This window comes from Pelodiscus sinensis, chromosome 21 (assembly GCF_049634645.1).
Source record: "Pelodiscus sinensis isolate JC-2024 chromosome 21, ASM4963464v1, whole genome shotgun sequence".
Classification (NCBI taxonomy): domain Eukaryota; kingdom Metazoa; phylum Chordata; order Testudines; family Trionychidae; genus Pelodiscus; species Pelodiscus sinensis.
The window spans coordinates 2,688,724-2,716,662 of NC_134731.1; the positions used below are offsets into that span (position 1 = coordinate 2,688,724).

General features: G+C 47.8%; 1 protein-coding gene and 1 long non-coding RNA gene across 5 annotated transcripts; one reads left to right on the top strand and one right to left on the bottom strand.

Moving 5' to 3' along the window:
- Positions 1 to 1,477: 1,477 nt before the first annotated feature.
- Positions 1,478 to 3,510, top strand: LOC142819235 (uncharacterized). The gene is made up of 3 exons (XR_012897032.1): positions 1,478 to 2,791; positions 3,017 to 3,169; positions 3,377 to 3,510. It is a non-coding gene; the product is annotated as an uncharacterized LOC142819235 (long non-coding RNA).
- A 132-nt stretch (positions 3,511 to 3,642) lies between these two features.
- Positions 3,643 to 27,153, bottom strand: TMIGD1 (transmembrane and immunoglobulin domain containing 1). Of its 4 annotated transcripts, none has more exons than XM_025184244.2 (7): positions 27,007 to 27,153; positions 18,452 to 18,559; positions 17,517 to 17,795; positions 13,783 to 14,061; positions 11,219 to 11,322; positions 7,810 to 7,850; positions 3,643 to 5,039 (listed from the first exon to the last, which is right to left on the bottom strand). In XM_025184244.2, exons 2-7 carry the CDS (start codon positions 18,528 to 18,530, stop codon positions 5,036 to 5,038), a joined length of 786 nt encoding a protein of 261 aa, XP_025040029.2. In that variant the 5' UTR covers positions 18,531 to 18,559; positions 27,007 to 27,153; the 3' UTR covers positions 3,643 to 5,035. The 4 variants fall into 4 exon arrangements, with proteins under 4 accessions (XP_025040029.2, XP_075760736.1, XP_075760735.1 ...); XM_075904621.1 differs by lacking the exon at positions 27,007 to 27,153 and adding an exon at positions 18,848 to 19,079 and having other exon boundaries at positions 18,452 to 18,552; XM_075904620.1 differs by lacking the exon at positions 27,007 to 27,153 and adding an exon at positions 18,848 to 19,074.
- Between the last annotated feature and the right edge of the window lie 786 nt (positions 27,154 to 27,939).

Here is a 27,939-nt window from a genome sequence, read left to right on the forward strand (position 1 = left end):
CATAGGGGTAGAAATAGGGTAAATATTGCATTTTATTAATATCAGCAGAGCTAACTTAAATGGGGCCTGCATGTTGTGGAGTCTTGCCTTCATCTTTATATGCATGCCCGTCAGTGTGAAAGGTGCTATTTGCATAGATTTGCATATATATTTGTACATATATGCAACCGCACTTAAGCTGCAGCCCTTGGCATGTGCTGTGAGTATCATTGTGGCCCCCGGGGCCTCCAAAGTTGAGTAGAGACTCCTGATAGAGACTGGAGGTAGTCTCTGAGGGCTTTTTGTTTGTTTTTTGTTTTTAAATAATTCTGACAAAAGCATCCAGCTTTTTTCCATTTCTGTTTACTCCAATTTTCCCAGCTGCAGGCAGTTATGGGGAGACAAGACGGTTTTTAATGACAGTTAAGGTTGGGATTCGAAAAGGTAAAGCTTCATAACTGTTGAAGCACAAGCTGTGATCAGCACACAAAGGAAATACCCCTCCATCCAGCCCTACTGATCCTGAGCCGCATTTTTCCCACTGTGCCTGGCTGTACGTTTTGATTAGCACTGATGGGAATTTGCTGTCCATCTTTTTTTCCCCATGTATGGTGAAATTGACACATCCTGATAAAAACTGCCCAGCCCCGTCACACTAAAGATTCTTCCAATCCTGCCAGATGCAGGGCTGGGAACAGCCTGCTCCAGAAGATGCTGAGGTCAGCAGACATGGGCTTGCACTAGCTGTGTCATCACCTTGGGCTGCTGCTCTGGCTCCCAAGCAGAGGCCAAGGTACAGGCGTTAAGCCCAAGCCACATGATCTGCAGCAGTGTTTCTCAAACTTGTTTTTTTTTTATAAAGTACCGCTTAAAAAAAAAAAGTCCCCCGAGTACCTACAGTTTTCCGACATACAACATTTTTTTTTTTACCATTCCAACCCATTTGCTTAAACAACTTAATCATAGCTGGGTGGGTAATTCCATTTTTTGGTGTAAAAATTACAAAAATAATAAAGCACTGTAAAACTGAAAACAAAAATACAGTTTTCTCCAATTTCAGTTGTTGATGTACCCTCCTTCCCCCCCACAGTCTTCTCTCAAGTACCCTAAGGGTACTTGAAACACTGATCTACAAAGCTTGTCAAGGCTGTTCCCCACTCTGGAACTTGCATTGCAGAAGGTGGGGTCTGCAAGAGACTTGAGAAATACCTTGACTCTGTAGGCTTCTGCTTAAAAATTCCCCAAGGTCACAGATTCCCTGGTGTTGTGGGGTGAGGGAGGGGGTTGATGCCACCACCCCAGTGCAAAAGCCTTTTTCCGAACCCAGGGAGAGTCACTTGGGAATTTCTTCCCATGGAGTACCCCAAGCTCTTTCTTCCTCCCTCAGGAGAGAGCTTGAAAACCAACTGTAATTTCTAATAGCTAACCTCTCCGTCTCAGGCACATGCACACAGACCCTCTGCCTTGTAGGACACAGGAATCAGATCAGGTGATTTTATTAACAACAAAAAGACATACTTGGTAAAGCATAGTTTGTTGCCTGGAGTTACAAAGCAACTGAGAAAATAGATTAAAACAGAATTGCTGAAGCTGAATCCAGGGAAGTTACGGTGTACGAGGAAGGGCACTTGGGCTCAGCATGGAGTTCACAAATCAGGAAAAAAACAAAACCCTTATAATAGAATCATAGAACCATAGAGCTGGAAAAGACCCGAGAAGGTCATCAAGTCCAGCCCCCCGCCCAAGGCAGGACCAATCCCTTGATTGCATCTAACTATACATTCCCTATCTAGCCACGTTTCTTGGTCCCAGGGGCCGCCCATTGTAGACATGGATATTGATGAACGTACCACGTCTGGCTCCAAGATTCATGTCATCTCCCCCCAGTTTGTCTCTCCCAAAACCACACACAGAACTGCAGCAGGCACATCACTGCCTTTAACTCACATCTCACAATTTCTTCCCATTGGCTCTCCTAGCTCCCTGACACCACTTCCGGGATACCCACTGTTCTGGTTTTAACCCTTTAGTTACTGAATGCTGGGCAGTCTAGAAAAGGGTAGTACCCCTCCCAGCCATCACAGAGCTACTTTTAAGGTGTGTGGGATTGTGCTATTTGGACAGCTCAGGCTCAGAGGCTCGCTGTCCAAAAGGGCTAAGCTGACTGCTCTTCCTGGACACCTGCAGGTCAGCTGAGCTGGGTTACGTTCCCTCTCTTGCCACTGACTCCAACAGCCCTGTGTCAAGGCCACCATTTCCCCGACAACGGAGCTCCAACATTCCCTGTCTCCTGGATACTATTGTCATGGTAGCTGAGGCCTGAACTGCATCCTTCCCTCCTCTTCAAAGCCTCTGCCCCCTTCCCATGCTGGGACCCATCCAGACTGAGGCTACGTCTACACTGTGCATTGTTGGTCAAGAAGATATGCAAATGAGGTGTGGCAATGAATATTGCCATACCTCGTTTGCATACCTAATGAGCTGCCATTTTGCGGAAGAGGCTTTTGCGCAAGAAGGAGCTGACTACACTGCTCCCTCTTGCGCAAAGAACCCCTCTTGCGCAGGAGACGTTCTGTCGTTTATTTTGGGCCAACTTGTGTTGTGGTGCCCCGGCTTCTGCGGGTGTGTGGCTCTGTCTCAGCTTTTCCCCTGTGCTGGGGCAGGGTCTTCAGAGACTTACTTAGATGCTAAGTCGCTAACTCCTGGATCCAGGGATGGGTCTTGGCCCCTGTCCCAGTGCTGAGGAGATAGGTGTGTAGTTCTGAAAGTGGAACAATGTAGATTGCAAAATTATGAACTCGTACCTCCTGAGGTATGTGTATGTTTCTCTATCTCCTGTTCAGTCGTTTCCCCAAGTTTCTTTTTCAAGTGTTCAAGGGGGAACCTGCCTATGGCTACACATGTTTGTAGATGAGGTTCTTTGTTCACAAGTGAGGTATGTCCCTAGATTGTGCAATTTGGTGACTGTGTAAGGAACTTGCTGTGGGTACGTTTCCTTTTCATTTCCCAGCATCTAATTTCCATATTTCTGTTCAAGTTAATGACGGGTGCAGTCAGAGTAAACCCTGTCCCCAGCAAACCGCCTGAGTAACTCATCTGACTGGTGGGGGTCAGTTTGAAGAGATCTTTCTCCATGCAGCAAGGTGACAACACAACACCTGAACAACTAAAACTACAGTCTCAGTAGCAGGTAGGCCCCGTGGCTACTGCAGTTGCTTTCCAAGGGGAGACTAGACCATCCCTCTGTTTTCTCACGACTCTGTTGGTCCGTTCTCACCCCAAAACTCCCCTGCATGCTGGAGCAAGGCACGGCATCGCAGGGCCCCTCACTGTGCTGCCCAGAGGATGGAACCTTTTCGCTGGGCTCCGAATCCTACTTTTCTCATTCCCTCAACAGCATCCCAAGACTTCTCGTCGGAGTTGATGGCTTTGGACTTGGGCCTGGGTGTTCAGGGACAGTGAGCATCCGCAACTCTCACTGAGGTGCATGGGAGCTGCAGGTTCTCAGCATCTTTGGAGTTCGGATGCAAATCAACAAACTATCAATTCATACATTTGGAAAGCACTTTTCAATCTTGTGATGAAAAATAGCAAATAAAGGTTGCACACCTGCAATATACAGCAAAAGTATTCACATGTAAAGGAGATGACTCATGAGATAGAAAGCATTTTCATTTATTGTGTGTAATAAAGAGCATTTGTTTGGACTAAAGTTGTTATGCTGTAATGTTCCCTGGAAGCTAGTTAATGTTACATTGGTAGGACTCGTGTCACTTTGTCAGTCAAGAACAGGTTCAATTTTACAAGGGTTGAGATGCTCTTTCCCGTTTAGGAACAGCACCTTCCGCTGTCTGAGAAGAGTATTTGCCCTTGAGAGACGGGAATTCATTCATAGCACATGGGGTATGTTGACAATTTCAGCAATGTACAGAGTCAAACTGTGAGCAGTGTCTAAAAGTTTGCTGCAGTCTTGTGACAAATGGTCTGCTGGTTTATCATAATCAGCGAAGAGAGGGGAGATGAGCCCTCAACGTTACTACTGGAGAACTGACTCGAAAACTAGAGTTTATTTTAACACACTCTTTGTGAAAGATGCTAGAGTGAGAGCTGCAGGCCCTGATACCCACCGTGCCATACAAAGGGGTGCAGTAAAAGCAGTAGCAGTGCTGGCTTCATTGACAGGACTACCAGAACACCTCCACACTGGCTGGAAGGGGCCTCATGTGGGGCTGAGGATGCTCTGGAGGCCTTTGCCTTTCGGAGGGGTCTGCCGATTGTGCTGATAGGCATGAACCGAGACCCCTTCAATGACTTTTGCACACAGTGGGCCGTGGAGGGAGCTAAACCAGCATCCAAGCGGTTTAGTTCGGTCCCTGAGGCTTCCCTTTTTTAAGGGATTAACCACTACTGGGATTTGTACACGCGACGTCAAACTGCCCTGGTTGTGACGGCGTAGCCCCTCGTGGCCACTAGGGATGTAAAATCGTGTGTAATCTGTCAGCTGGTTAAACATTAGGGTTAACCGTTTCAACAGGGGCGGGTAGGAGGCCTGGCCAAGCTGGAGTGCCGGAGGGGGAGGGGCTGCTCCAGCCTAGTGGGCCCAGCATCCGTACGGCACTGTACGTCGGGCATGGGGTTACTCCAGCCTGGCAAGGCCACCATTTAACGGGTAACAAGGAAGCATCACCCGGTAAGGTAACTCGTTGTTATGACCACTGCGGCCTAATCAACAGGAACAGACTCCTAAAAAATAATGATCCTGATTCCATGCAAACATCCTTTAGGGATAAAGATGGCGCTAGACCAAACCCAAGCTACGTAGTCCTCTTCTTTTCCCCCTCCCGCATGAATGTTCAAAGCAGTAGGTGATAATCAACATACAGAAAGAACCATTTGGAAAGGATCATTGTGTGAAATGACAATAAATAGAGAAGGAGCTATAAGAACTAGAGTAATGGTTGCAGTGCACGGTGGCTAATCCCATGGCTTAACGCAAGGGCGTAAGTCCTCGTACAGGTGGCTTTTCTTAGACACACGCAGTAGCCTCAGGATTTCTTCACCTGGAGGAAAATGAAAAGGATAGATGTCAGTCACCTAGGCTACGTTTAGACTGCAAGCCTCTTTCGAAAAAGAGCATCTAGGCTACAACCAGTACTTTCGAAAAAGCAAGGCAGTCTGGATGCTCTCTTTCGAAAAAGCACAGTTTGCATTACATAGCGCCTTTTTTCGAAACAGCACTTTCGAAAAAAGGCATTTTTCCTCGTAAAACGAAGTTTTCCGCGGTCAAAAAAACTGCCGTGTTTTCGATTTACTTTCGAAAGAACGCGGCAGCAATCTAGATGCAGGGGATGTTTTTTTTTGAAAAAAGGCCACTTTTTTCAAAAAGACCTGTAATCTAGACACACCCCTAGTGACATGAGACAGAGCGGTGGAATACACTTGGCGCTATGCCGTGTGTGTGTCCAAAACACTAGAGCAGGGCAGCAAACTACAACAAGGCACAACTTTTGCACTCACTGCCCCTTCGGTCTCCAAGAATTCACCCCCAAACTGGATTGGGGGGTCAGTGTCTCACAGTCATGCTGGAAGGGCCTACCAAGTGGGGTTCTGCAGAGAACAGTTTGGGGACAAGTTTTGCTCAATGTTTTCATTCACGATTTAGAGGGAAGACTGAAAGAATTGGGTTTTAGTTTGGAAAAGAGAAGACGGAGGGGGGACATGAGAGCGGTTTTCAAATATCTAAAAGGGTGTCACAAGGAGGAAGGCGAAAATTTGTTCCTCTTGGTTTCTGAGGACAGGACAAGGAGTAATGGTCTTAAAGTGCAGCAGGGGAGGTTTAGACTGGACATTAGGAAAAAATTCCTAACTGTCAGGGTGGTCAAATATTGGAATAAATTGCCAAGGGAGGTGGTAGAATCTCCCTCTCTGGAGATATTTAAGAACAGGTTAGATAGACATCTGCCAGGGATGGTGTAGACGGAGCTTGATCCTGCCTTGAGGGCGGGGGGCTGGACTCGATGACCTCTCAAGGTCCCTTCCAGTCCTATTATTCTATGATTCTATGATTCTAACATGAGAGTGGTTTTCAAGTACCTAAAAGGGTGTTACAAGGAAGAGGGAGAAAAATTGTTCTCCTGGGCCTCTGAGGGTAGCACACGAAGCAATGGACTCAAATTGCAACAAGGGAGGTTTAGGTTGGACATTGGGAAAAACTTCCTACCTGTCAGGATGGCTAAAGACTGGAATAAATTGCCTAGGGAGGTTGTGGAATCTCTGTCACTGGAGATATTTCAGAGCAGGTTGGATGGACACCTGCCAGGGATGATGTAGATGGGGCTTGGTCCTGCCGTGAGGGCAGGGGACTGGACTTGATGCCTCTCGAGGTCCCCTCCAGTTCTAGTGTCCTATGATTCTATGTGCAGCGAGTAGCACTTGATTCTCCATGCTGCTCCTGCCACTGGGTTATAATACTCCTGGTCCAAGTAATCTATGAAGGGGAAAGGGGAGGTGCAGGCAGCTGGCCAGGATAATAGTTTAGCAACATTATTTTGCATCTGCTTGGACAGCAAAGAGAACTGGACGTGGCCATTTTTCATTTGGCTTGGTGTCTTCCTATTCCACGTGGGCTGCCACGGCTTAAAGAAGGGACATATGGATCTTAGGTACTTATCGCATATGGTGCAGAAGAGTTCATTAAATGTTCTGTATCTTGAGCTAATTAACTCACATCCAAGCTTTTTACTAATATTAGCTGCATTAATAACAACAATAATATTTTATATTACTGTAGAGCCAAGTCTGCACTATACCCGGAAGGTCAGCTCAGGGTGTGCAACTGCAGCTATGTAAATAAACTTAATCGAGCTTGGTGCCATCTCCACAGCAAGAGGTCGACGGGAGAAATGCTCCTGTTGACGTCCCTTATGCCTCTCAACAGTGAGCAGTACTGCCACTGACGGGGTGGCCTCTGCATTCGATTTAGCAGATCTTTACTAGACCTGCTAAATCAAACACCAGAAGATTGATCGCCAGAGCATCAATCTTCCTGCAACTGGAGATGTGGCCTAACACCTTTCATCCAAAGATTTCAAAGAACGTTACAGATGTTACTGGAATAAGCCTCACAACACTGTTGTTAAGCAAGGAAGGAAGATTGTTTCCATTTCATAGTCTATTATAGGGACAGAAACAGATGAAAAATGCGACACTTTCTCAAAGTCCCTCACCAAGTCAGTGTCAGAGTCTTCTCTAACCACTAGACTATGCTGCCTCCCTTCAGTTTTTATGCTACGGAGTCTTCTTCTTAGCAGCACCTTTCAATGTGCTGATTGTAACTGGCAAAGGATAAGAAACTTTAACTTGAGTATCCGATAATGCACAGCACAAAGGGCCAGCTACAGACGTTGCTGGGCCCTGTGGGGACCAGAAGGCTCCCTGAGAATGGGCGGGGCCTTGGGTGGAAGGGGCGTGGCTAGGAGCAGCCAGCCCTCAGCACTACCCAGCCAGCCCTTACCGCCACTGGACCCTACTCTGCAGCCCCAGCCCCTTTTAAATCACTGAGCCCTGGGGAAACTGCTCCCTTTGCCTGCCCCTTCCCCTCCACTCCTGCTCCTCTCCCTCCCCCTCCAGCCCTGACAGCGTAAAGCACCATTAAGATAAAGAGAGGCGAAAGAGGCTGCTGGTGCCCTCCCATGCTCTGCTGTATTAGCAGCACTGCCTCCCACTTATTCATGTTAAGGGAATAAAACACCCCAACCTGGAACTGGGTAGGAGGGGCTTTATTTTAAAATATATTCACGTGAGACAAAAATCATTGACACGGACACTTACAGAGCTGTTCCACTTGGTGTTTCTTTTCCCTTTTTGAAGCACTGAAAATAAACACAAGCAACACAATCTCGTCATTATTGTATTTCTGAATGAAAGACTCTTACTAATATGTCTATTCATACCTTACATTAGTACAGCTCCTTGCATCTCAACCGGCCCAAAAAGTGATACGGGAATCACTTCATCTCTGGGATGGGTATAACAATTCTCTAAACAGCAAACAGCAACGCTATACAACAGTATAGGACGGAAAACTGTGCTGTGTTGTATTTATTGTAATTGTATTAATGCAACATGAGAAACAACATATTTCAAAGTGCTGTGCTGATGTTAACTGGGTTTATTTAGGGTGTGTCTACACTGCACCATAGGTCGCAATAAGATATGCAAATTGCGTATCTTATTTCAATTTTATTTTGAAATAGCTTATTTCGAAATTCGAAATAACCCACTATTCCGAAATGTCCCTTATTCCTCATGGAATGAGGTTTACAGGGACGTCGGAATAGAAAGCTCGTTATATTTCGAAATAATGTGGATGCTCAAAATGACACAGAATAGCTATTTTGGGAAACCTCTGGTATCCCAAAATAGCGCAGCAGTATAAACGTAGCCTAAGGGAGACTAACCATGATTGGAGATAGGCCAACACAGGTAGGATAATACATTAAAAGTTGACACCTACCCAGTGTCCCTGAAGTGAGTTGACAGAAGATATGAGAACGTGTCACCATCAGAGATGAGCGGGTCTAATATTTATTTAATTCTTTTTTTATATAGGAACTAGGCACAGTGCTCCTGTCAGCTAATTTCTTAGTAGCTGCTGGCATCATGGTTAAAGTGCTCCTGACTGTTTTACTTCACAATCTCCTATCTAGTAACCCAGCCTGACCCTGCCACAACACAAACTTCCAGTGAATTCATAGGGTGTAGTTCAGGCTACCATATAATGAGCAGAAAGTAGGGGGACAACTCCATGTCTGTCATTTCTGTAGATGGGAAATTTCAATATCTCCTCTCACAACACCACATCTGCACCCACCCCCACATTAGAAAGAATCAAGTGGCTGAAGATACCAAGTAACCGCCCCCCCTCCTATCTCCATGCTTTAGAAAATGGACTTGTGGACACCGATAAGCCTAACTCAAAGGTGCTTTGGACAAATTGTCTCATGTAACCTATCAATCTTTATGTCATAAGCCGCTGGATCTGTATGTCATTTTGGTGCATGTATCATTCTCGTGGGTAAAATTAGACATCTGGGCTGCGTCTAGACTGGCATGATTTTCCGCAAATGCTTTTAACGGAAACGTTTTCCATTAAAAGCATTTGCGGAAAAGAGCATCTAGATTGGCACAGACGCTTTTGCGCAAAAGCACTTTTTGCGCAAAAGCGTCCGTGGCCAATCTAGACGTGCTCTTGCGCAAAAAAGCCCCGATCGCCATTTTCGCCATCAGGGCTTTTTTGCGCAAAACAAATCTGAGCTGTCACACTGGCCCTTTTGCGCAAAAGGGACTTTTGCCCGAACGGGAGCAGCACAGTATTTCCGCAAGAAGCACCCATTTCTTACATGAGATCGTCAGTGTTCTTGCAGAAATTCAAGCGGCCAGTGTAGACAGCTGGCAAGTTTTTCCACAAAAGCAGCTGCTTTTGTGGGAAAACTTGCCAGTCTAGACACAGCCATGCAGTATGGAATGCTTTATGGTTTTAAATGTGCAAAGGAAAGCCATCGCGCGTGTTTCCAATGCTGGGATGCCTCAGTGTCTGGGCAATCATATGCAGATAGCTTTTTGTCCTTACATCTTAACAGGGGTTGGTTTTAGGAAGTCACATGACCTCCCTAACTGGTAGGGACTAGCCAGGTAACTTCCTAGGCAAAAGTGGAAATCTTTAAAACAATAGGAAACTAGCAGGTCTTTGTCTTTGGCTGGGACACTGCCATGAAAGGGATCCAAAGTCCCCAGGCTGCGGGATTTGCAGGAAAAGGAACCCTTTTAGGGTGCGTTTGTAATAAGTTTGCACTGAGGTTTTCGTGTTAGTATTAGCTACGTATTTTCTTTTATTTTAAGACTGTAATCTGCTTTGCTCTGCCTGTTCTCATTGATTACCACTTAAATCCTACTGCTTGTACTTAATAAAATAACTTTTATTTACTATCAAGGTCAGTGTAAATAATTGTTACCTAGGGGAGCAACCAGGGTGCCCATTCCCCTGTACATTGCTAAAGGGGGCTTACCCAAATAATTCATTGGGGGTTCTGATCCCATTGGGGGAGGGGTGTCATGATTATGAGGGTTAGCCAGCAGCCTGGGGATTAAGGGGTTAACTACACCTAGCCAGGTGGAGTGACCAATAGGAATGTAGGTGGGACTTTTCAAACTGGGACAAAGGAATTTGGTTTTTTTTTTCTTTTCTCCCTTTTGTCTCTCTGGAGAGTTCTCTGCAGCTACAGAGAGGGACAAGCATGTCTCTCTCTCTCTCTCCAAGACACCATTCTTCATTTTCTGTAAGTAGGGTAAAGTTTAGGCAGTTTCGTTAGGTTTTATTGTTTTAAGGATGGGGTATGGGATCTGAGATCTGGCACTGTTTAAAAGATGTTTTGGCTTTTCTTTGTAACTAAGTTCTAGGCCCATGGAGTTTCTCCTTGAGTATATTTTGTTACCTCCCTATCTAGTCATTATGGTTGCAACAGGAATATTGTTGTAATAATAAAAGTTCTTTCTTTTCTTTTTATTAACCTGGCAGTGGTTAATTGTGTGCCTTGATTTTTATTTTAGGGGTAAGATTTCCCAAATGATCTTTCCCCTGATTTCTTTATCAACATTTAGGTGGTGGCAGCGGAAGTTTTATTCCCAAGATCTAGGTTTTTAAGATCTTGGGGGAATTTTTATACCAAAGCCTGGTAGATAAGGCTTTGGGGTACACTTGCTGGCCCCCACTTCTGCATTTATCATGCCAGAGTGGGGAAGGAGCCATGACAAGGGGTATCCCAGGAAGCTGGGCCCAAAACAGCATTTTCCTTGGCCCTGAAGAGTTTCAGTGTCTGTGCTGCTTCTTGGGGGGGGAGAGGGGGGCTGGTGACTTGGCCGAGGGAGACCAGGGAGCTGACTCAGCAGGACAGGGCGGTGGGACGCTCCAGAGACTAGGAAGGCAAGTGGCAGTGGCCTTGTTAGCCCTCCGGGAGGCACCCCCAAGGGGTCTCCTGTGAGTGCACCTGGTCACACCCACATTAGATGAACCCAACAGGCCACCTTTCCTGATGCATTTCTAAGTCCGAGAAGCAACAGCTGTGTTGTGTTGAACTTCCCCTCCCCCCTCCCCAATAACGCGGAGGTTAAACAGAGCTTTTTCCCAGCAGTAGCTGTGCTGAGCCCATTGTGTTTTCTGATGCACTGATACTTTTGTTACCTTAAATATTTTTTCCCATCGAGCCACAATTCCAAAAATTATAGTAAGTAAAACCACCACGACAGCAGCAATAATGGCCTCCAGGGGAAACGGTGGCTTTTTATCTGTTGGAAGGGGGGAAAAAAAACACATATTTGGATGCTGGACAGATTGATACAGTTCTATAAAGCAAGTCATTTTAGAGGCATCCAAAAGAGAGCAAAGGGTTCCTCCCTGGCCCAGTCTACACGGTGACCCGAACTGTGCTAAAAACAGAGTACAAAACCTGTTGTAATATTTGGGACAGTCATGTGGTTCTAACATTCAAAAAGAAAGAAGCAAACAACAAGCAGCCAAACATTTTTACTGGATTAGCTGGAAATATTAATTGGTGGCTACTTCAGTGTGTTGTCTGGCTAGGGGTCATAGTGGACCACAAGCTGAATATGAGTCAGCAGTGTGATGCCGTTGCAAAAAAAGCAAACATGATTCTGGGCTGCATTAACAGGTGTGTTGTGAGCAAGACACGAGAAGTCATTCTTCCGCTCTACTCTGCGCTGGTTAGGCCACAGTTGGAGTCTTGTGTCCAGTTCTGGGCGCCGCATTTCAAGAAAGATGTGGAGAAATTGGAGAGGGTCCAGAGAAGAGCAACAAGAATGATGAAAGGTCTAGAGAACATGACCTATGAGGGAAGGCTGAAGGAATTGGGTTTGTTTAGTTTAGAAAAGGGAAGACTTGAGGGGGGACAGGAGAGCCGTTTTCAGGTGTCTAAAAGGGTGTCATAAGGAGGAGGGAGAAAACTTGTTCATCTTGGCCTCTGAGGATAGAACAAGAAACTGCAGCAAGGGAGGTTTAGGTTGGACATTAGGAAAAAGTTCCTAACTGTCAGGGTGGTTAAACACTGGAATAAATTGCCCAGGGAGGTTGTGGAATCCCCGTCTCTGGAGATATTGAAGAGTAGGTTAGATAAATGTCTATCAGGGATGGTCTAGACAGTATTTGGTCTTGCCATGAGGGAAGGGGACTGGACTCGATGACCTCTCGAGGTCCCTTCCAGTCTTAGTATTCTATGATTCTAAGCCATCAGGCCATGGACACGGAGTAAGGATAAGCAACCATGCAGCATGTTTTCTGACACCGCTGGTTTCACAATGGTTCTAGGGCAGTGGTTTCCAAACTTTTTGGCATCACGCCCTCTTTTTGATATTTAAAGAACCCCCCCCCCCCCCCCCATAGCAGCAAAACTTGTTAAGCAAAAAAAAAGGAACTGACCGGGGCCAAAAAATAAAAATAGCAGCAAAACTTGGGGGGAGGGATTGACGGGGGAGGCTGAGTTGCCTCGCACCCCTCCTGGAGTTTCGGCACACCCCCCTAGTTTGGGAACCCATGTTCTAGGGACAGGGGAGAATGCCTTATGGGCAGCCCTGCAGCCAGCAAACCATTTATTTCTTAGATTGAGGGGTGGGAAACGGCAGCCGTAGGAGGGGTTGCGGATTATTAGGAAAACATGCAGCAGATCCCTGCTGTGGCACTTTTGCGTTCTGTAACTTGATACAGTTCACGTGTATTGTCTTATTTTTGTGTCCACAGCCCTGTGAAAGGAGGGGAGGAAGTTAGGGATTTCTTTCGAAAGGGGACTTAGCCTCTTGCTTTTGACACAGACTTAATAACAGTTAGTACGCAGAGAATCTTCACATTGTTTTTTAAATAAGGACAGAAAGCAGACAACAACCGGCCTTCTTGGGAGAGGCCAGTAGTCTGCACAGAAGCCAAAGTTACTTCTCCCGGATTTTGGACTCAAGTCTGATTTTTGCCTTTGCTGCTGCTCTGTGCTTTGATTTTGAGTTTGAACAAGACCCTGCATCTTGTTCGACCCCATTTTCTGATCTGTAAAATGGGAATAAGAAAATCTCCTTGAAAGGTGAGCCGTGCAGCTTAATTAGCCTGGCCCTGTTTGCAACCGGCTATTCAAAGCACACTCGTGTCATTGCCCTGCTTCATTCAAATAAAACGTCTTGTTTTCAGCCACTCCTCCGCTAATTTCTACTGAATTCCATCGAGGGAGAACAATAAGTTATTGTATGTTGTTTGCAGTGCAGGTGTGCTAGAGATCCCCGTCGTGATCAGGCTAATTGTGCTGGGCATTGTGCAAACGTAATAGAACAGCCTGCCCTGAAGTGCAGATATCATCTAGTGCCCTGATGCCGCTAATGCATCCATGTTTCTGTGACTATACAGAGCCTCACCAGCTGACGCAGCACCCTCTGCTGGCCCAGGGATTTGCAGCGTTTATAAATATAACGTTTTGCTCGGGGCAACTAATAACTCCTGGGATTCAAGCTGTCCAACGTGCATGCCACTGAAGCGGGGACTGGAATGTGTTGGAAGTTCTAACGCACACAACTGGCTGCAGGAGAGCAGAAGAGGGGAAGCTGCCGCTTCAGATACAGCCGCCAAATCCTTTTAAATAACTGATGGAGCAAGAAAAGCATCTACTGTGGCTCTAACATTGTAGTTATTAACCAGTCAGTGCACAAGCCGCGCTACCCTTGCTGTGCTCTTAGCTGCACGCTCGTGAGCATTACCTGTTACTGTCAGGTGGAACTCCTTCGTCTCCCTTCCGAGAACAGAGGTAGCCTCACAAGTGTATGTTCCGTTGTCAGATTTCTGTACTTTCTTGATAGTCAGCTGGAAGACCTCGCTAGTCTGGTGTATCTGGTAGCGACCTTTCTCCAGGCTCAGGCTGCTGTTGTCTTTATACCAAACCATGTGAGCTTGAGGGTTGGAATTCACATTGCAAGTCAGGCTCACGTCACTCTTTTCTTCTGCTGGGGCAGGGTCTTCCCCAGACAGGCGAGGGGCAACTGTGGACAACAAGCAGTTATGTTAATGACAGCATTACCAGAACCACAACACCTAGGCTGTGTCTAGACTGGCATGATTTTCCGGAAATGCTTTTAACGGAAAAGTTTTCCATTAAAAACATTTTTGGACAGAGCGTCGAGATTTGCACGGGCGCTTTTCCGCAAAATAGCCCCGATCGCCATTTTCGCGATTGGGGCTTTTTTGCGGAAAACAAATCTGAGCTGTCTACACTGGCCCTTCGTGCAAAAGCTTTGCGCAAAAGGGACTTTTGCCTGAATGGGAGCAGAATAGTATTTCTGCAAGAAGCACTGATTTCTTATAGTAGGAAGTCAGTGCTTTTGAGGAAATTCAAGTGGCCAGTGTAGACAGCTGGCAAGTTTTTCCGGAAAAGTGGCTGATTTTCCGGAAAAACTGGCCAGTATAGACACAGCCCTAGGTACTAGGAGAAAGGCATTGCCTGTAAGCATTTACCATGCACATAGCCCTTCCTTGCACCGTTTGAACAAACTGGGCAGTCAACGTTACGGACAGTAATTGCCAGACATAATCTTGCCTGCCAGCAAGTAGCCCCCTTGCCCCAAACTCTTTCACCTCCTCCCAGCCCTTGGCCACAGTGATGGCGGCCGGAGGAGGGGGAAGGGAGGGGGAAGGCCCCTGACAGCTGGTTGGCTGGGAGGAGAAAAAAGGCTCCTGGTGGCCGGGGGTATGTCTGGGGGGAGAAGAAAGACCCCGGTGGCAGCTCCACCCTGAGCCCCTCCTCATCCCCGAATCCTCACCCTCACTCACACGCCCCCAGCCTCTTGCACCTCCTCCCCTCCCCGACACCCCCAAAGCCCTGCTCTGAGTTCTGCCCCCTCCCTCCCCCCCCATTGCCAGCTCCCTACCCTGAGCGACCCGGGCTGCTGAGTAAGTTAGCTAGTTTCATAATCATTTTATAGCGGCGACTTTTCCAAGCACTGATCTACAAACTGTTCCACGGCTGCAGCTTTTAGCAGCCTTTGCTGCGGGCTGCACCGGGGTGAGGTTTCACTCTGTCCTCAGTGCCAATGTTACAGCGAGAGCTCTAAACGGGATGCATTGTAGGGTGAGAATGTAGAGTAGTTACGAGTTGTCCCACACTGCTACGTCCTGCCAGAACCTGTCACAGCCAGAGCAGGGGTAAGGGGGCTGGGAGAGAACAGAGACCACAGAGAAGAGGGCCGACATTGATCACATGAGAGCGACCCCCTGGAGGCAAAGCTGACGGTCTTTACGTCATCAGAGCTTCAGGCACCGCCTTCCAGCTTTTTCACTGAGCAAAAGTTTGGCTTTTACGCCTTGCTGGAGAATCCCAATGGAGCCCTGGGGTAGGCAGCTTTTACCATGAGGTCGCTAGATGAGATCAGTCCTACATCATCCACCCCCTGGCTGAACGCTCTGAGCTACATCTCGGTAGAAGCTAAAGAGCCATGTTTCTACCAGGGTTTGACAGTGGGATGAAAAACACACAGTACTTATAGGATCCTAGCACACTAGGACTGGAAGGGACCTCGCGAGGACACCAAGTCCAGTCCCCTGCCCTCACGGCAGGACCAAGCACAATAGATCATCCCTGATAGATGTTTGTCTAACCTGTTTTTAAATATCTCCAATGATGGGGAATCCACAACTTCCTTTAGCAATTTATTCTAGTGCTGAACCACCCTGACAGTTAGGAAGTTTTTCCTAATGTCTAACCTATATCTCCCTTGCTGCAAGTTAAGCCCATTGCTTTTTGTTCTGTCATCAGAGGTCAAGGAGAAACATTTATCTCCCTCCTCCTTATCACAACTTTTTAGGTACTTGAAAGCTGTTATCATGTCTTACTGCCCCTGTATAAAACTCTGGTACGCCCACATCTTGAATACTGTGTACAGATGTGGTCTCCTCATCGCAAAAAAGATATTTTGGCCTTGGAAAGGGTTCAGAAAAGGGCAACTAAAATGATCAGGGGTTTGGAACGGGTCCCATATGAAGAGAGGTTAAAATGACTGGGACTTTTCAGTTTAGAAAAGAGGAGACTGAGGGGGGATATGATAGAGGTTTATAAAAGCATGAATGCTATGAAGGGGGCGAATAAAGAAAAGTTATTCATTAGTTCCCATAATAGAAGAACTAGAGGACACCAAATGAAATTAATGGGTAGCAGGTTTAAAACTAATAAAAGAAAGTTCTTCTTCACACAGCGTGTAGTCAACCTGTGGAACTCCTTGCCAGAGGAGGCTGTGAAGGCTAGGACTATAACAGAGTTTAAAGAGAAGCTAGATAATTTCATGGAGGTTAGATCCATAAAAGGCTGTTAGCCAGGGGATAGAATTGGTGTCTCTGGCCTCTGTCTGTCAGAGGCTGGAGAGGGATGGCAGGAGACAAATCGCTGATCATTGTCTTCGGTCCACCCTGTCTGGGGCACCTGGTGCTGGCAACTGTCGGCAGACAGGCTACTGGGCTAGATGGACCTTTGGTCTGACCCAGTACGGCTGTTCTTATGTCCCCTCTCAGTCTTCTCTTTTCCAGTCTAAACAAACCCAGTTCTTTCAGTCTTCCCTCATAGGTCATGATTTCTAGACCTTTAATCATTTTTGTTGCCCTTCTCTGTATTTTTTTTCAAATTCATCCCTCTAAAAACAGACACGGCTTTTTCTTTTTGCATTGGAGACTTAGCCAAAGGCACTTACTCATTCCTCCTAATTCAGAGCATGGGCCACTAACCAACGGGTGTCTGGAGTTGAGGGGCATCAGGAGGACTTTATATATTCCTCTAGCATCCCGCCATGGCCACTGCAGCAGAGAGGATACTGGAGGAGATGGGTCTTCGGGCTCTGATTCCTTTGTTCCCCTTACTTTACAAGCGGGAATCTAGGTGGAGGGGCAACAGTAAATCTACATCGTCATTAAGCTCCCACTGAGGAAAACCGGGAGACTCCCATTGATTTCAGTGAAGGCTGGATCAGGATGGAAGGTTTAGTTTACACTAGGGAAAAGGTGTATTTTGAACACATTAGCAAACACCCAACATCATAAGAACATCAGAACGGCCAGACTGGGGCAGCCCGATGGTCCATCCAGCCCAGTATCCTTCTGCTGACAGTGGCCAATGCCAGATGCCCCAGGGGGAGGGATCACAACAGGGAATCAGTCAGTGATCCCTGCCCTGTCGCCCATTCCCAGCCTCTGACAAACAGAGGCCAGCGACACCGTCCCTGCCCAGCCTGGCTAACAGCCATTGATGGACCTGGCCTCGATGAATTTCTCTAGTTCTTTTTTGAATCCTGTTAAAATCCTGGTCTTCACAACCTCCTCTAACCCTTCTTCTTGGGAAAGAAAAGGCAAAAGAACATAGAACACAGTGAGCAGCCAGCGAGTCGGCCAACCCCCCCCGATCTCCCGCTGCCGCAGTTACTGTGCATGCTCCCTCGCTCCCCGCTCATCAACTCACATCGGACATCCAGAGTCACGGAGAGCTGCATGGATTCGTTCCGCACCAGCTTGCAGGTAAAGCGGACTCCGTTGTCGGACTCGGCGACTGGGAGGATGCAGATGTTACTTTGATTCATTTTATTTCCATCTGTCATGCTCACGGTCTTGTTGTCTCGGTACCAGCGCAGTTCCTCTGCCCCACTGTTGTTTTGCACAGTGCACCACAGGGACGCTTCATAGCCAGGTTCTGTGAGCAGACTGTGGCTCTCAGAACGATTGTTGATAGCCAGCTCCACACCTGGAAGGGAAGCAGACGTGGTGGGTTTCACAAGCTCTGCCGTTTGCACAGTCCAGGACAATACTTATCGTTATCCGGCTGCTTTTACCACACCCGGACCCATGAGCATGGGTTAAGAATGGTGTTGTCAGGCTTACATCTAATAACGACCTTTTCTAAAGCAGCTTCTAACGCCGCATCCACCAATGCTCAGGCACAACCTTATTTATTTACATTTACCAAACCAGACAAAGTGATGCCCGTCCTAAGCTGTACGTGTTCTCAAAGCTCACGCAAACACGGAGCCCTGCGTCTGCAGCTGCCTGCTCAGTGGTGGGTGCCAAGCAGAGCTTCACACAATGTTAAGACAGCCAGAGACATACACCGAAACAAAAGACAGGATGATGCAGCACTTTAAAGACTAACAAGATGGCTTATTAGGTGATGAGCTTTTGTGGGCCAGACCCACTTCCTCAGATCAATTTGTGGAAGAAAATTGGCACAACCATAAACACCAAAGTGATACAATCAGAAAAAAAGCTCATCACCTAATAAACCATCTTGGTAGTCTTTAAAGTGCTGCCTAGTCCTGTCTTTTGTTTCAGCTAGACCAGACTAACACGGCTGCATCTCTGTCACTATAGAGACAGACACCGGCAGCTTTTCTTTGCTCTTACCTGCGACTAGACATGGCAAAAGTAGAACCGCAAGGACAGGTGCTCCATAAAGGACGGGCAGGCGGCTCTTCTGCACCATTTCCGATGGTCTCGGGTGGGATCTGTTGGCTAAAGAGAGTCTTGATTCTATGAATATTGCCGGCACGGGATAATTGTACATTGCTGTCACACATTCTGAATACAACCCTCCCGGAAAGGCATTTCACAGCTGATGGGCAGGTTGGGCCCCGAGGGTCAGGTTGTATTAATTCCCTGTTGGTTGTACATCACCTTAAAATAAAAGTGACTGACCCTCTCAATCTCTAGACCCTTCCCCGGAAATCATTTTTTCCCAGCAATGGGAAGTTACTGCCGTCAGAGGTCCTTTCTCTTGGGATCGCTCTCCTCGCTGCTTACCTTGGGGAGAATCTGTGAAGAGGCTTTTCCTGTTCAGCAATGCTCAGCACTTAACCCTCCTCGTTTACAAGGGCTGAGCTGTGATGTGTTTATTGTAGTTCAGTGTCAAGTGACATAAACTGGGTTCAAGGCCTCGCTCCTCGCTGGGTGTCTCAGTACACCAGTCAGAAATAGGGATTCTTCCTGCACTGCTCACTGTTTTATGGGGCTCCGAGAGGCAATGAGTAACCAAGAGGAAAGTTACTGTGTCAGCCATTGCTGATTTCAACCCAAAATGAGGCGTGTTTCCTTCTCAGCTTCCCTCAAGTTCTGGGACCTGGTCCTGCCTTCACCCAACTACTGGGAGCTGTGTGCTACTTCAACAGGGCAGGAGTCTATCCCACATGCTCAGGGTTTAGCTGGTCGCCATATTTGGGGTTGGGAAGGAATTTTCCTCCAGGGTAGATTGGCAGAGGCCCTGGAGGTTTTTCGCCTTCCTCTGTAGCATGGGGCACGGGGCACTTGCGGGAGGATTCTCTGCATCTTGGGGTCTTTAAACCATCGTTTGAGGACTTCAATATCTGAGACCTAGGTGAGAGGATTATTGTAGCAGTGGGTGGGTGAGATTCTGTGGCCTGCACTGTGCAGGGGGTCAGCCTAGATGATCATAATGGTCCCTTCTGACCTTAAAGTCTATGAGTCTATGATTCTATCCCATTCTCTCACTTCCTACCACCTCTGATACACTTGAAATCCCTTTGTCAAGCTGGGACTTAAACACCTCTAGGGACAGAGATTCCACCCCCTCCCTAGGGAACCCAGCCCAGCGCTTCCCCACCGTCCTAGGAAAGATCTTTTCCTAATATCTAACCTAGACCTCCCCCACTGAAACTTGAGACCATCGCGCTTCATTCTGCCGTCTGCCACCACCGAGAACAGCCTCTCTCCATCCTTTTTGGAACCCCCCCTTCAGGAAGTTGAAGGCTGCTACCAAATCCCCCCTCACTCTTCTCTTCTGCAGACTAAACAAACTCCAATCCCTCAGCCTCTCCTTATAAGTCAAGTGCTCCAGCCCCCTCATCATTTCTGTTGCCAATGAATTTCCCACAGCTGGTAGGGAGAGGACATGCCTCTACCAGCTGGGAGAGGCTCGGGGTTCTGTTCTCAGCAGGGAGCTGCTGCTGCCGCTGCGGAAGACGTGTCTCTCTCCGAGCCAAGCAGTTCCGTGCACGGAGCCCTGAGCCTCTGGGTGGGCGGGGCTCTTTAAGCAGCTGTGGGGCCGTGCTGCTGCGCAGTTTAGAAGTAACCTTGCTCATTTCCCTTGAAAATGCTGCTGCAAAGACCGTAGTCCTACCCATTGCTTGGACCATGTCACCCCTCTCTTTGCGTCTCTCCATGGGTTCGGTCTTTCCTAAAGCATCAACCATACACTTGTCTTCACTTTCAGGGCCCTTCCCAGCCTGTCCTCACTCTACCTATCAGCTCTAATTTGCTGTCAGGAGGTTGGTCCCAGCCTCCAAACACCCAAAAATTAAAAGGCAGAAAATTTCAACCTGACAAGTATGCGCAGTTAGCTGGTCAAACATGTGGTGCTACAAGATGTTGTGAAGACCTAGAACTTAGTGAGAGTCAAACACAGGACACTTTTATATAGATGAAATTTTCCATGCCAATAGTGATCAAAATAAACATTTATAATGGATATAAATCCACATGCTCCAGAGGATAAATCAGCCACTAACTGTGTCACATTGAGAAGAAATTTCCTTGTTGGAGAGATTATTCCACAGTGATGTTGTGGAGGTTTTCGGACTTTTATTTGAAGCATCTGGAATTACGGTTTCATCCAAAATGGCTATTCCAATGTCCCTACTTGTGCTTATAAGACATAACTTACTGTAGATAGGCAGTGATGGAGTAGTGAAAGTAGCACATTTTACAAGCTGAGATCTTTCCTCAGATATGACTGGGAACATGCCCAGAAGGAATGAATTAATCATTGCCAATCATCTCCTGAAGATAATCCAAGCCTGGCAAACCTGAGTAGATTTAGGACATGATAGGGAGTGGGACAAAGTTTATTTTCTGTTTGATGTTCTAGACTCTGACTTCAAACCTTAGACCTTGGACAGGCTGGATTTGATGATTCAGAACACCTATAATTGAAGAATGACCCATATGGCCATTCTGACTTTGATAGGTTAAAAAAAACCATTCTAGCGTTTATTGAGAAATGGTTTGAGAATTGAAAGCCACTCCTGCTCTTTTTCCTTATGGGGGAACCTTGTCTCTATGTCTCATTTTATATAAATCCTGAAGGAGGCGAGAGACAAGTTTTACATGTAATCAAAGGACGTACCGACTGTGCCCGGGTCAGTGTAGAAGAACTATACGGGATGTTGTTGGCTTTTCTTTCTGTCTAAATGCCTGTTGTGCTCTAGAAGTAACAGGAATAACATAGCGTGAGAAGGACCAATGAACAGTGAGAGATATAAGCCCTAAGCAGTACGCACCTCTGAAATTATTTTTAAAAAATCTTTTAAAAGGGAGGGGAGAATTCTGATAAATAAGAGGTGTTACCAGTGCAGTAAGATCCTTGAAATGAATCAAACATAAAGGAAGGGCTCCTAGAAATGTGCCCTGTATGAGTGGCTCTCAGTGGAAGGAGCAGAGAGAACAGCAATCTGAGACCAGCTGGGAAAAGTGTTCACCAGGAAAGCAGAAATGTACCCCGCCAATAACCCCTGGGCACAGGGAATATACACAGAAAGTCAGAGCGTTTGTCACATCCCTGAGACAAAAGTGCTAGTGCAGACATAGCCTTGGGTTTCAGCTTTAAAATGTAACCAGCGTCTTGGCAAATGAATAAAACTGACCCATTCACGGTTAGACGCCCTTCGCCCCATTGAGACGCCCCATCTTTCCATCTGGTTAAATCAAAGTACAAGGAAATGACGTTCCATGGTCCCAGAGTGAGTCTGGCTCAGCATGATCTGATGTCCCGTCCCACCTGGCTCCCAGTACTCTTGCCTGCTAGGCAACAGGGCCTCCATTGCTGAAGAGCTGGGCTTTTAGTCCGGTGTTTTGGCTGGCCCTTGGCTTCTCAGGTTCAGAAAATTCCCTGGTCCCCTTCATTCTCCCTTTGCCCTGATTTCATTTCCCCCTGAAAGTGCACCCTCCTTTGACACTGATCCTTTCTGTGTGTTGAGGAGAGCAGGGCAAGGAGATATAAGGATGCTCAAGTGCAGTGGAAGCATTCTCCAGACCCCACCTGATTTCATGTGGCCCATAGAGCAAGAAGCCAGATCTTGTCCCCAGACCTTCTGCAAAGCTGCCCAGTGTGACTGTGACGGTGCCAGCTGGACAGGGGGTATTTTTGCCTCCGGCCTGCTTTCCTCTCACTTTGGAGGGATCTGTGAGAGTGGGTGAGGGTCTGATCTTGGGAGGACTTGCTCAGGCATCACAACAAAGCTTAACTTTGCCACTGGTGACCTGCCCTTAATGTCCTGTGAGGAATGTCATGCAGGCTGTGCTGCTCTCTCTCCTGTCAGTCTCCACCTGTCCGTCAGGAAGACGAGATAAGCTGTCGCTGTTGGCACCAAAGCAGCTGCTGTGTTGAAACAGACATCAAAGCCTTTACCTACGCCATCCCCTTGTGGGTTGGGCCCTAGATCTGCTCTGCAAGTAGGATTCCAGGGCAGTGCTGATGGAGACCTTGAGTCCCAAGAAAGCCCTCCAGGTCATTCTCCTCCCTTGCTATCTACCTCACCAGGGTGTGTCCAAGCCAGAGCTGCCAGGTGTGTGAACAGGCAGTTGAGAAAGCTATCGGGTGACTCAGCCACTTGCTGTGTGTTGCCTTCCTGAACTGGTTGGGAAAAACAGCGGCGGACGAGGCTTTCGCTGTATAACATGAGAAATGAGGCATTTCAGTTACACCGGTAACTCCCTGGAGATCAATGGGATCCGTGTCCGTATCACCAGGGCTCGACAAATCCGCTTATCTCCTCTCCCGCGGCGAGTAGATTTCAGCCGGTCGCCCCGTTCACCGGCGGTTCGCGCATGCGCAGTGCGGGGCTGGCGAGTGGTTTTCGCCGCGATCGTCGAGCCCTGCGTATCACTAAATCCAGCATCTGGACAGGTCTGTCGGCCCTTTGCCCCTTTGCCACGGTTTCCCAGCCTCATCATACCTGGGGCGTGCATGTAAAAAACAATCCCCAATTTGTGTGTGTGTCTTTTTCCCAGTGGCTGCACAAGGCAGACGAGCCCCAGGAAAATGAAAAGAAATGCTCTTTGTTTTCCCCGGGGCCTTTTGTTAACAGCTAAAGCACATTTGACCCATGACCCATAAAGCAAAGAGATATTAGCGTGCAATGCGGGCAGAGTCATGCTATCCCTGATCCCCTGAAATTATATTTTTGTACATGCTCCGCCTTAAGTTCTTGGAAGTGGCAGGTCTGGGAAACCAGCGGGAATTACCAAGATGCACTGGGCCTGGGCTCTGTTGGTTTTGACCTTTGGCGAGGTTCATGGGCGTGTGGATAGGCCTGTGGTGCCCGGGCTCCACCCATGTCGGGGCCTGGGAGCCCGGCTCCACCAACGTTGGGCCGGGTCTCTTCACTGCTGTCCCCTGTGCCCTGAGTGTCCCGGCCGGCTGCCTGATGTGAGCGCAGCTCTGTGCTGATGCTCTCCCTTGCTGGCCGCTGTGCTGCAACCTGGCTAAAGGGCGCACCCCTGGCAGCAGGCTGACTGCGCCTGCCGAGGGAGGAGGCACCTGGCATCCCCTTCCCTCCACCTCCCTCCCCACACACCTCAGGCAGCTCTGAGTGGAGACCTTCCTGCCTGGGGCTTGGGTGAGTGTTTGTGGTGCCAGGAGTGGGGGGAGGAGAGGAGAGAAGGGGTGAATGGGGGTCCTGACCCCAGCTCCGCCCACACCAAAGCCCCTTATCTGCACCCTACAGCCTGCACCCAACCCTCTGCCCCCCCGAGTCCTGAGCCCAGCCCAGGCCCCAAACCTCTCATTTGCACCCTACAACTTGCACCCTGGGACCACAACCCCAGCCCTAAAACCCTCCTGCACCCCAAACCCCTCATCTGCCCCCTAGAGCCTGCACCCAACCCTTTTCCCAAGCCCCGAACCCCTCCCACACCCAAACCCTTAATCCCCAGCACCAGAGTTCTCACCCCCTCACGCCCTTACGAGGCAGGGGAGGGGCGGGACTTGGACCTGCTCTCACCACCCAAAATTATACAAACATGTGACCTCCGTTGGGGCAGTAGAATGCTTTGGATTCAGACTCACTGACTCTGCCCATTATTCATTACTAGCTGGAGTTACCCGGTGTGGCTCAGTCCCGCTCCGCGCCGGCCGATTCGCTTCCCCTCGCCCCCGCCAGCCCTGCTTCCTGCCGGCCGGTTCTCCTCCTCCCGATCTCCCCCGGCCAGCCCCGCTCCCCCCGACTGCCCCCCCGATCTCTTCCAGCCAGCCCTGCTGCCCCTGACCCCCCCCCCCCCCACCAGCTCTGCTTCCTGCTGGCCACCCCTTCCCTGATCTTCCTCAGCCAGCCCCGCTGCCCCCCATCCTGTCCCCCAACCAGCTTTGCTTCCCACCGGCCGCCCCTCTCCTTGATCTCCCCTGGCCCTCCTCTCTGCCCCAGCCCCCCCCGACCAGCTCTGCTTCCCACTGGTGGCCCCTCCCCCAATCTCCCCCGGCCAGCCCTGCTGACTCCAACCCCCCCCAACCAGGCCTGCTTCCCAGCCCCCCACTTCCTCCCAGCCAGCCCCGCTCCCCTCCCAGCTGATTCCTTCTCCTCCCCCCCCCCCCCATCAAGTGTGGCCATTTTTTTTTTAGATTACCTGGTAACCGTAGCCACGAGGGGCAGGGCGGATGCCCGAGCCATTGTGTGCATGGGGGTGGGGCGAGTCTCGGATGGCGCTTTGGGGCCGCAGGTGGCAGGCCCGTGACCTGGGGTCGGCGGGGCTGCCCCTGCAACGCAGTGGGGCAGGTTATTTTTGATTTTTACAGGTTGAGATCGGGCCCGATCGGGTCCAAAACTACCTTAAAACCTTCTCCTAGAGGAAGGGTTATCCCATGGAAAGTTTGGTTGTGGTAGGTCTTATAGTGTCCAAGTTATTAGAGCACAAACATTCTCCTTTATATATTAGATTTTTTCACCTACATAACAACATAAAAACGGCCAGACGGGATCAGACCAAAGGTCCATCTAGCCCAGTATCCTGTCTGCCGACAGCAGCTAATACCAGATGCCCCAGAGAGAGGGATCGTAACAGGTAATCCTCACGTGATCCCTCCCCTGTCACCTACCTCCAGAGAAACAGAGGCCAGGGATACCATTCCTCCTACCCATCCTGGCTAATAGCCATTGATGGACCTAACCTCTATGATTCGATCTAGCTCTTTTTTGAACCCTGTTAATGATCTAGCCTCCTCTGGCAAGGAGTTCCACAAGTTGACTGTGCACTGAGGGTATGTCTACACTACTCCGCTAGTTCAAACTAGCGGGGTAATGTAGGCATACCACAATTGCAAATGAAGCCCGGGATTTGAATTTCCCGGGCTTCATTTGCATAAGCAGGGCGCCGCCATTTTTAAATCCCCGCTCGTTCAAACCCCATGCCGTGTGGCTACACACGGCACGAACTAGGTAGTTCTAACTAGGCTTCCTAGTTCGAACTACCATTACTCCTCATTCCATGAGGAGTAACGGTTGTTCGAACTAGGAAGCCTAGTTCGAACTACCTAGTTCGTGCCGCGTGTAGCCGCGCGGCATGGGGTTTGAACGAGTGGGGATTTAAAAATGGTGGCGCCCCGCTTATGCAAATGAAGCCCGGGAAATTCAAATCCCGGGCTTCATTTGCAATTGCGGTATGCCTACATTACCCCGCTAGTTCGAACTAGCGGGGTAGTGTAGACATACCCTGAGTGAAGAAAAACTTCCTTTTGTTTGTTTTAACCCTGCTGCCTATTCATTTCATTTGGTGACCCCTACTTCTTTTATTGTGGGAATAAGTAAGTAACTTTTTCTTATTTGCTTTTTCCACACCACTCATGATTTTATAGACCTCTATCAAATCCCCCCTCAATCGCCTCTTTTCTAAGCTGAAAAGTCCAAGTCTTTTTAATCTCTCTTCATATGGGACCTGTTCCAAACCCCTCATCATTTTTGTTGCCCTTTTCTGAACCTTTTCCAATGCCAATAATATATATTTATTGAGATGAGGTGACCACATCTGTAGCAGTATTCAAGATGTGGGCATCCCATGGTTTTATACAGAGGCAACAAGATATTTTCTGTCTTATTCTCTAACCCTTTTTTAATAACTCCTAACATTCTATTTGCTTTTTTGACAGCCGCTGCACACTGAGTGGATGTTTTCAGAGAACTATCCACAATGACTCCAAGATCTTTCTCTTGAGTAGTTGTGGCCAAATTAGTCCCCATCATATTATACGTATAGTTGGGATTATTTTTTCCAACTTTACATTTATCCACATTAAATTTCATTTGACATTTTGTTGCTCAATCACTTAGTTTGGTGAGATCTTTTTGAAACTCTTCACAGTCTGCTTTGGTCTTAACTACCTTGAGCAGTTTGGTATCATCTGCAAATTTTGCTACCTCACTGTTTACCCCTTTCTCTAGATCATTTATAAATAAGTTGAATAGGATGGGTTCCAGGACAGACCCTTGGGCGACCCCACTAGTTACCTCTCTCCACTCGGAAAACTTACCATTTATTCCTACCCTTTGTTTCCTGTCTGCTAACCAGTTATCAATCCACAAAAGGACCTTCCCTCTTATCCCATGGCAACTTACTTTACTTAAGAGCCTTTGGTGAGGGACCTTGTCAAAGGCTTTCTGGAAATCTAAGAATATCCACTGGATCCAGCTTGTCCATATGTTTGTTGACCCCCTCGAAGAACTCTAGCAGATTAGTAAGGCATGATTTCCCTTTGCAGAAACCATGTTGGCTTTCCCTTGCCTTGAAAAGAGAGTTATCAGTGGTTAGGATGAATGATATACAAAAGATCCGTCTTCATGTCAATTTGTAAATACCTTTGTATCTCTTTTGAAACACCCGTTCGTAACAATCCCCAATACACCAGGTTCTACGGCAGCATAAATGAACCATGAGAATGTTCCTGTCCCTGATGAACTGACCTGGGAGGTTGTACCACCTAAGTCAAGCAGCACCGGTGCATTTTCTTAAGCCGCCAAACACAGGAGAAGTATAATCTTCCAGGCTTTGGTAAGGTCAAGCCAGCTGTTTGTGAAGGCAGGAAAGCCCCACACTTCCTCCTATTTCTGCTGTCTCCCTGTGGCCAGGCCTGTACGTTCCTGTTTTCTATTGGTTGCTTTTACTGACAGGCACTGACTAACTCTGCTCAAGGCCACTTCTCCTATACAGATATCTCTGGCATGAACTTTGCCTGTCTGGTAGGGACAGACACATCAGCTGCATTTTCCCAGCCTGGAATACGAGGCTGAAGTTAACCAAATGCTCCCTCTTTAATTCCACCTAGTTTCAGTTCTACTGCTTTACGTCTTATTCAATCCTAACTGTAATCAGCAGAAATCAGACAATGCCTTTGTCAGTATTTCACAGAGTTAATCTTTGAGCCTAATTATAAGGTCTCTTATGAGTTACTGTGGGCTTTTAAGGACTTTTATGATTTTACTGGAAAGTAGGCCTGAAAACCGTTGATCATGGAACTTTTTTTTTTTTACAGACGAAAAATTATGTCTTTGTGCAAAGTAAAACTTACAAATCCTTTCTTCTGGCTATATGTTTTATATTAGGATAATATAAAAATATCTGGTCATACATTGTCATATTTCAAGGGTCCCTTCTTTGAACGGGACATATTTCCTGCGCTATTTATTACTTTCAGTAAAAGACAATTCACAGAATTTGCTCACACTTAAATGGCTCTGAATGTCTTTGGGCAAAGCTTCCTAGACCTACTTTCATGGATCATTTTCGAAAGAGCTAAGACTCGGCCTTCTTCCTTGCAAACGTAGTTTGAATTCTGTCTGCATAAACTGAACCGGGGCGGTGGTGTGAACACAGCTCAGTGCTGTGAACCTGCCAGG